Raw genomic sequence first — 9,320 nt, forward strand, 5'->3', positions numbered from 1 at the left:
ACTAAAAAATACGATTTTGGTAAGTAAAATTTAAAGAATGGTTCTTGAATTAATAATCTTCCCTTTGTCTTTCACTGCTCTCTGAAAATGCCCTATCCTCCTGGTGGTATGAATTACCTGAATATGTGAAATAAACCTGCATGAGAATCTCCCTGACTGTGAGTTGATTCACCCTTGTTTGCTTTACCTGAATATGTTAAATAAAACTGCATGAAAACCTCCTCAAACTATGCTACCCTGAGATGATGAAATAGTACCTGAAGAATACCAAAGAACTATAAGAATCTATCCAACCAATCCGGATCTGAATGACCGAATTTCTGTGCTGCTGCTGCTGATGGAAAACTCACTAGATTCCTTGACTTCAAGCTCTTTAATTTCACTAACAATAACAAATAAAACTATAGAAAAAAATGACTTGCAAATTTTGATGATTGAGACACGCGGAGTTCTCCTTGAGCTGTGTACGCATGGACTGTTGCTGCGCTACTGATATGTCTCTCCTTCTCCCTTCCCCTCTTTCCCATGATGGCCGCGACTCACCGACTTCTCATCGACCGCGAGTGGCGCTATCTCGCGTGAAACATCTGCGGTCTCCTGGCGCGCAGATCCATCCTGACCGGGCAGAAACTGATGTTTCTGAAAATCCTTGTCGATGGGAAGAAGGCACAGCTTGGTAACGGCCCTCTTGTACACTCCAGATGCAGTACGTATAGCTGCGACGCGTACTGCACCATCTGCTCCTGGGTACACTGTGATAACTCTCCCTAGCATCCATTTGGCAGGTGGGAGATTATCTTCCTTGACGATGACCATGTCTCCAATGGACAAAGAAGGTTGCGTGTCAGTCCATTTGGATCTTTGTTGAAGTGTATGCAGAAATTCTTCTCTCCAGCGCTTCCAGAAGAACTGTAGGCGTTGTTGTCCGAGTGTCCATTGTTTCAGCCGATTTTCTGGGTGATCTAAAAGTGGCTGCTCGGGTAGAGCTGTGAGAGAACGTCCGACGAGAAAATGAGCTGGCGTCAAAATCTCGAAATCACCAGGATCTGTTGTGAGTGGTGTGAGTGGACGCGAATTAATGCATGCTTCGATTTGAGTCACGATCGTGCTCAGCTGCTCTTCCGTGTAGCTTGTGTTTCCCATGGTCCTTGTGAGATGGTGTTTGATGCGCTTGATGAGTGACTCCCATGCTCCACCAAAATGAGGACTTCTGGGTGGAATGAAGTCGAATTCAATCCCTTGATTTGCGCTGAAATCTTGAGTGTATGATTGAAACTCCTTCGAATCGTAAAGACGTTGTAGCTCCTTCAGTTCACGGGATGCACCAATAAAATTTGTTGCATTGTCACAAAGAATTTTTGCTGGACGTCCTCTGCGAGCGATGAACCTTCGGAGAGAAGCAATAAATGCCTCAGTTGTCAATGCTGTGACTACTTCCAAATGCACAGCTCTGATTGCCATGCACGTGAACAATGCGATGTACACCTTCACTCGAGTCTGGGATCTCACCAATGGTTTGATCAGGAACGGTCCGCAGAAGTCCACGCCAGTGTGATAAAATGGAAAACTTGCGGTCACTCTAGATGAATGACATTGGCTCATGATCTGCTGAAGAGTGTACGGTTTTGCGCGGAAACAGATGACACATTGCTGAATGACCTTCTTGGCAACCTCAATCCCTCTGATAGGCCAAAATTCTTGTCTTATTTGAGCCAAGAGCAGTTGAGCTCCGCCATGAAGTGTGTCCCGATGTACTTCCAATGCAATGAGCTGTGTCACGTGATGGTTTCTGGGCATCAAAATTGGATGTTTGTGCTCATATGGGATGTTTGCATTGCTGAGCCTGCCTCCAACTCGCATCACATTCTCTTTGTCTAAGAATGGCTGTAGTTTGTTGAGATGAGACTTTTTCGGCAATGGTTTGCCTGATGTCAACTCGCGATACTCCTTAGGAAAGGCTTGCTGTTGTACATATCGCACTAGAGTTGTTTTCGCTGTCTGAATCTCCTGCACCTTCAACGAGCCCCGAGGAATCTCTTGCTGTGCATGCCTTTGCCTTAGAATTCTGATGAATCTCTGCCAGATAGCAATGCACCGCACCAACTTGGAGAATGAAGAAAACCTTGTGATGAATGACCAGAAATCTTCACTGACCAGAACTAGTGTGACTTGACTGCGTCGTTCCAAGTCAATGTTGTCTTCAAGCTGGAATTCTGGGTCGTCAAATTGCATGTTCAAGTCTCTCATCCAATGAGGACCATGCAACCAATGTGAATCGGACATTAAAGTCTCTGCTGTTGCTCCTCGAGAGGCAAGATCTGCTGGATTGTGTTCAGATCTCACATGATGCCACCGAGATGGAGGAATGATGTTTTGAACTGTGGCCACACGATTGCCCACGAATGTCTTCCATTGTTGAGCTTCTCCACGGATCCAATGTAACACTATCATTGAATCAGTGAATGCCTGATATCCGTTGATGGGAATTGATAGTGCATCTCTCACTCTCTTCATCAGTCGTGATCCAAGAGTTGCTGCACAGAGCTCCAAACGTGGAAGAGTGAGTTGCTTCAATGGCGCCACCTTGGTCTTGGCACACAACAAATGTGAATGAACCTTGTTGTTTGAATCAACAGTACGTACATAAATGCACGCACCATATGCCTTTTCTGATGCGTCACAGAAAAGGTACAGCTGGGTGTCCTGAGAAGGACCGCTACATGTGACCTGACGTGGAACTGCAATATTTGCCACTGCATATTTGATGTCGTCCTGATACTCCTGCCATTTTTGGGCTACTTCTCCTACTAACTCAGTATCCCAATCCAGATTCTTCCTCCAAAGTGACTGAAGTAAAATTTTGGCATTGAGAATGACTGGAGCCAGTATTCCAAGTGGATCATACACTCTGGCGGTGTCTGCGAGAATTCCCCTTCTTGAGACTGGACTGGAAATGTCAGACATCTGATATCGCAGTTGGTCAGTGGTGGAATTGTGAAACAATCCCAATGCCTTCACAGTATCCTCTAGATCCAAATTGTGGGAGGAACTGCGCTCCTGATCTGCTTCTGGTATTTGACTCAACACTTCTGCAGAATTTGATGTCCACTTCTTGAGTTTGAAACCTCCCTGACTGAGCATGAGACTGAGTTGACGTTGTAATTCCTTGGCTTCTTCCACAGTGGATGTTCCTGTCAACACATCGTCCACGTAGAAGTCCCGCATCGTGATCTCAGCTGCCATTGGGAATGATTGTTGTTCATCCTCAGCCAGTTGCCTCAAACACCGAGTGGCCAAGAACGGTGCACAGGCTGTTCCGTAGGTGACAGTCTTGAGGAGATATGTTTTGAGTGGCTCCTTGGGTGACTCTCTCCAAAGAATCCTCTGCATGTTCTGATCAGCATCACACACCTCAATCTGCCGATACATCTTTTGCACATCTGCTCTCAATACCACATTGTGTTGGCGGTATCTCAAAAGGATGTCAAAAATGTCTTCCTGTGTCTTCCCTCCCACCATCAGCACTGAATTGAGTGATTCTCCGGAACTAGTCTTCGCTGAAGCGTCGAAAACTACTCGTACTGGTGTTGATGTCGAGTCCTTAATCACTGGATGATGGCAAAGATAGACTGCAGGTCGGGGAGATGTGTAACCCTCTGGTAGAAGTCGCATATGACCAAGCGACTCATACTCTCGCATGAAGTCTCGATAATGTTCATACAGCTGATTGTTTTTCTGAAGCCGCTGTTCAGTGCATCGAAAACGTTTTTCTGCTACCTCTCGAGAATTTCCCAGGCGATTGAGATCTCCATGAATAGGGAGATTGACGATAAATCGACCCTCACCATTGCGTGTGGTGTGTAGTTTGAAATGATTTTCACACTTCTGCTCTTCTGGGCTGAGAAGTCTTTGACCATCCCCAACTTCTTCGATGTTCCAGAATTTCTCCATGTTTGTGTGTAGAGAATCTTCAGGTCGAACCACACATAGGCATGTAGCAAGATGAGAATGATTGGTAGTCGGTGCTGGCCCTGGACAATCCCCAGCGATAATGTATCCAAATGCTGTTTCCATCAAAGAAGGATTTCCACTGATCTGATGAGTGCGGATTGCCTTCATGAAGACTCCAGCTCCCAGCAAAATGTCTATCTTGCCAGGTTTGTGAAATACAGGATCTGCAAGGAACAGATTGCTTGGTATCTGCACCTTTTGACTGACAGGCACTGACGGTTGATCATTTGTGATGTGATTCAGCACTACACACTCCGCTATTACTGTGAATGGTTCATATAGCGAATTGATTGAAATTGTGAGTGCTTGAGAAGTCTCTGTGGTCGCTAGTCCCAAACCCTTGATGTCCTGTCCGGAATTCTTGAATGGCAACTCCAAACGTTGAGCAAATGAACGCGTGATGCAGTTAATTTGACTGCACGAGTCCAATAGGGCACGGCACTTTAGTTGTCTCCCCCATACATCTGACACGAGAATCTGTACTGTAGGCAAGAGAACTTGTTGCGTTTCAATTGTCTGATTGATGGTCATGCCCACCACGACATTGGGTTGAGAAGTTCGCTGAGACTGCTCTGATTTTGAAGGTACTTCTGTGTTGTTTGAAGAATTATTACCAGTCACGTCCGAGCTGCTGTTGACAGGCTTCTGGTAATAATCGTGCAATAATGTATTATGCTTTTGGTGACATGTCCTGCAACCACCAGATGGACAGTCCTGAATTACATGAGTATCTCGCAAACAATTGTAGCAAAGCTTGCTGTCAAACACCATATGATGGCGCTGTCCAGGTTTCGCTGACAAGAATTTCGGACACTGATGAACCTTATGTTTTTGTCCACAGAATGGACACTTCGCATTCTGCTCTGCTTGAGCCGTGGTTACAAGAGCAGCCTTTGATTTTGAAGATTGCTTTGAAGGCTGAGCATTTTTGGAATTCACTTGAGATGATTGGGAATCTCCTGTTTTCGCCATCTCCAAAGCATCACATCTGTCGGACAGAAAATCCCTGAATTGTTGCCATCCCCTTATCTCACTTCCAGACACTTCATTGTGCCACATGCTGCGTGTCTCGGGATCCACCCTTTTGAGTGCTGAGTGAATCATAAAGGGCTCATGGCTCAAGTGATCAATTGCCTCCAATCCATGTGTCACCTCCTCAAACACATTGTACATTTCCCTGAGCTTCACTGCATTTGGTTGGGGAAGTGCTTGTTGTGAATAGAAAGTGTCCACGAATTCTGCCACGATACAGTTTGGCTTGTTGAACTTTTTGAGAAGAATCTCCAGAGCTCTGTGGTAATATTTGGACGAAGTAGGAGTATGCTTGAGAGCACTGGCTGCACTTCCCGTTAAGGCACCCCTCAAATACGTAAATTTGTCCACATCGCTCAAATCCTTGTTGTTGTGTACCGTGGACAAGAAACTGTCGTAAAATCCTTGCCACTCCGAGTACTTGCCAGAGAATGTAGGTAACTGCAGCAATGGAAGTTTCGCCTTGGACTGCCCTAATTGTCCGTGACTGATTGCGCTCGCCACTGAGTCTGCAATAACCTTGATTGACTCGTTATGCTCCTGAATTAGCTCTTTGACTGTATCTGACACAGACTCTTGACAAGCTCCAACTGGTTTCTGTTCACCCATGTGACGCTTAATCTTCTGCACATAAGTCCTGAGAATGAGTTCAACCTCTGTGCAGATCTTCCAGAAATCTGTAGCCATTCGCTGAGCCTTTTCCGTCTGCTCACGTGTCAAAACTTGCTGATGAAGTGCAGAGTTTGCTGCTGCAAATCTTTGCTGAACACCCTGCAAGCACTGGAGTTTGGCCTCCACATCATCTAACAAATCACCGTCCAGAACAGTTGTCTTTTTGAGGGCATTGGCTGTCTCATACAGCGACTGCACTTGCGCAAAAAGCAGTTCCAAATTGTAAGCCATGATGTGAGGTTATGTTTTCTTGGAAGCCACGTGTTGGCTGACCGGGTTGCTCGATTTCGACGAGTAAGTGAGTTTGTCTGCTCCGGAAGTGCGCTGACCGGATGCAGCTGCTTGCGTAGGACTGTACTAGTAGGCGTGATCCACAAGGGATCGATGGACCAGGAAATGGTGGTATGAATTACCTGAATATGTGAAATAAACCTGCATGAGAATCTCCCTGACTGTGAGTTGATTCACCCTTGTTTGCTTTACCTGAATATGTTAAATAAAACTGCATGAAAACCTCCTCAAACTATGCTACCCTGAGATGATGAAATAGTACCTGAAGAATACCAAAGAACTATAAGAATCTATCCAACCAATCCGGATCTGAATGACCAGGAAATGGTGGTATGAATTACCTGAATATGTGAAATAAACCTGCATGAGAATCTCCCTGACTGTGAGTTGATTCACCCTTGTTTGCTTTACCTGAATATGTTAAATAAAACTGCATGAAAACCTCCTCAAACTATGCTACCCTGAGATGATGAAATAGTACCTGAAGAATACCAAAGAACTATAAGAATCTATCCAACCAATCCGGATCTGAATGACCGAATTTCTGTGCTGCTGCTGCTGATGGAAAACTCACTAGATTCCTTGACTTCAAGCTCTTTAATTTCACTAACAATAACAAATAAAACTATAGAAAAAAATGACTTGCAAATTTTGATGATTGAGACACGCGGAGTTCTCCTTGAGCTGTGTACGCATGGACTGTTGCTGCGCTACTGATATGTCTCTCCTTCTCCCTTCCCCTCTTTCCCATGATGGCCGCGACTCACCGACTTCTCATCGACCGCGAGTGGCGCTATCTCGCGTGAAACATCTGCGGTCTCCTGGCGCGCAGATCCACCTCCCTTAACAATCAATGCGATTCGCTATTTCGTTTTCCATATTAATTTTATGCGAAAATATTAATACTTCTGAAGTCTGTTTTTGACTCTCTTGGCATGGCAAATGGATCGATTCCATAATCACAACCATTTTAATAATTGCACTAGACTAAATGTACATCATTAATGTGTATATTTTTCACCACAATAACCCCCAAACAATATTTATTTTTTCCGAGAGACCCATGCAACTGTAATTAAAGCGGAAATGGGGGTTGAAATATGAGGGTGCGCAAGAGTGCAAAAGTGATAAATAATGATTTACTGAATGACTTTTTGACTGGTGAAGCCCCACCATAAAGCATGAAGGAAATTATGATTTTTATGTAATTACAATTTTCCATTGTCACTCTTTTGAACTAAAATCGACAAAATATTGCCTTTGCAGAAAGGATGAAGGGGTAGTGTTGTATGGGTTTGACCATATATTTTCGCAATATCGCAGTTAAAATCTCATCAATATTTTTTTCCATTTCCGCACTTTTACCCAGAGAGAAATTGACCAAACACCAAAAAAGCCTGGGTGGAGGAATAAATTTTCTGAATATAGCTCTATTACCCAAGTTAACTTTTGCCTGGATAACACAGAACCTCCACCTACACCATCTTGGTAGTAAATTTTAATAAATTCATGCAACATTTCAATTCCATAGCGAAATTTCTGGCTAATTTAACCATCTACGGACCTTCTTCACCGTGGTGTGAACAGGAGGCGGCAAATGGAAGATGGTTAATGACTAAAGTGGATGGTGGAAATTTTCAGAAAAGTACACCATCCTCTAATGTGTTAATGCATTTAAATTTTCATGAAGGAATTATACAAAATATACATTTTAAATTCACTTTGAATACTTTTTTCAGTCAACTTTTCCACTCAATTAGGGTTGGAACAGAATGTGGGCAAATGCTACGAGGGTGGATAATATTTGGCACATTGTACGGGAACAAAATGTTCATTTAACCCCAATTCTAGCGGAGCTTATTAAAAACAATAAAATAAGAAGTTAATTAAGTTGTTTATTAACACCATTTTCACACAATAAAATTCACGAGGTGAAACCTGGGACTTGGACTAGTAGGGAGTACTAGTATGAAAAGACATTACCGTGCTGGTAGCTTCTGGAAACTAATGCAAATTATTACGAGGTATATTCGTTATAAGAGTCTGGAGTTTGCAAAGTGCTATGTACCAAAACCGGGAAGACTGACATTTTGGAGAACCAGCTTAAATAATTTAACCCAGTTCTCTATTTGTTTCACAGTGTAACTTTCAGATATCTAGGTGAGAACCCTTAATATTACGCGCTCAATAGGTTAAATGGTAAAGTATACTCACTATGATGCAAATATCCCGGGTACGAATTCATATCACAAAGATTTTTTCTGCGCTGAAGGTTTTTGAATTCTTTTCACGGGAAAACAGGATTGATCATCAAACATACAAAAATTTAAAAAAAATGGCTTTCTGGTTCACTACCGACTAAAATTGATTCATAAATCATAAAAGCATTTCAAAATCGCAAATTGGTAAAGAAGTGTACATTTTAAAATGTTTTGGCCTAAGTAATATGCATACGGACAAATAAAAAATAAATACGAGAGAGATAAGTCATTTAGGGATGTTTCAGAAATTTATTACCGATTTCAAGAGCTTGCCAAAATTTTAAATTTAACTACATCAGTTGAACAAAGAAAAAGGAAAAACATATCTAGAGATTAAATGTTTTTTTTTATTGGGAGTCACCTAAGACCTACATGGGTCCTCAGCAAACAGGATTGCGAACTGTACCAGTAGTAGAATTCTGTAATTTTCGTGGCATTGTCACGCGTGAGTTCGAACCGTGACAATGCCAATCGAGCTTTTTTTTTTGTCATATCATATGAGTTCGAAAATGCAATTTATTGAATTTTTAATGAAATCCCTTTACTTGATGATTTTATGAAAATACAGTACGTCTTGGTTGATTTATTTAAAAAAAATCATTGTCATTAACACTAAACCTACCGAACGTTTTTGCTCTTTTTTCGATCAAATGACAAACCGCGGTAGGGTAGGATACTTAACAAATTTGTCTTGGAAAAGACCAAAAAACTAAAATTTAAACACTGATAAATATATTACATGCATATTTAAGAAATTTATAAAGTTTGATAGCGACATTGTACCGTTTAAATATGTGTTAATTTGAAACTGGTCAATTTGACCGAGTTTTGGTAGGTTTAGTGTTAAATTGCCAGAAATCTCAAATATGTGACTTCTGACAATGCCACGTGAGCTGAAATGGCAATGTCACGGCTACAGAATCGCATTTTCGAAAAAGCTCTCCTAAGATTCGGACCCAGTTTGTCACATGGCATTGCCAGAGCGTTACAGAATTCCCTTCCAGGACAGCAATATTACACCGCAAAGTCTCGCAAAGGATGTAAGAAAAAGTA

The 9,320-nt window shown here is 42.4% G+C and overlaps 1 protein-coding gene across 4 annotated transcripts; it reads right to left on the reverse strand.

Moving 5' to 3' along the window:
- Positions 1 to 354: 354 nt before the first annotated feature.
- Positions 355 to 6,837, reverse strand: LOC129803485 (uncharacterized). Of its 4 annotated transcripts, XM_055850080.1 has the most exons (3): positions 6,488 to 6,837; positions 6,348 to 6,417; positions 355 to 6,268 (listed from the first exon to the last, which is right to left on the reverse strand). In XM_055850080.1, exon 3 carries the CDS (start codon positions 5,944 to 5,946, stop codon positions 487 to 489), a length of 5,460 nt encoding a protein of 1,819 aa, XP_055706055.1. In that variant the 5' UTR covers positions 5,947 to 6,268; positions 6,348 to 6,417; positions 6,488 to 6,837; the 3' UTR covers positions 355 to 486. The 4 variants fall into 4 exon arrangements, with proteins under 4 accessions (XP_055706055.1, XP_055706056.1, XP_055706057.1 ...); XM_055850081.1 differs by having other exon boundaries at positions 6,348 to 6,837; XM_055850082.1 differs by lacking the exons at positions 6,348 to 6,417; positions 6,488 to 6,837 and adding an exon at positions 6,269 to 6,325 and having other exon boundaries at positions 355 to 6,198.
- Between the last annotated feature and the right edge of the window lie 2,483 nt (positions 6,838 to 9,320).

The sequence above is a fragment of the Phlebotomus papatasi genome, chromosome 2 (assembly GCF_024763615.1).
Source record: "Phlebotomus papatasi isolate M1 chromosome 2, Ppap_2.1, whole genome shotgun sequence".
Classification (NCBI taxonomy): domain Eukaryota; kingdom Metazoa; phylum Arthropoda; class Insecta; order Diptera; family Psychodidae; genus Phlebotomus; species Phlebotomus papatasi.

Coding starts and splice junctions, on each gene's coding strand:
- LOC129803485 (XM_055850080.1), bottom strand. CDS start 5,946: ATGGCTTACAATTTGGAACTGCTTTTTGCGCAAGTGCAGTCGCTGTAT.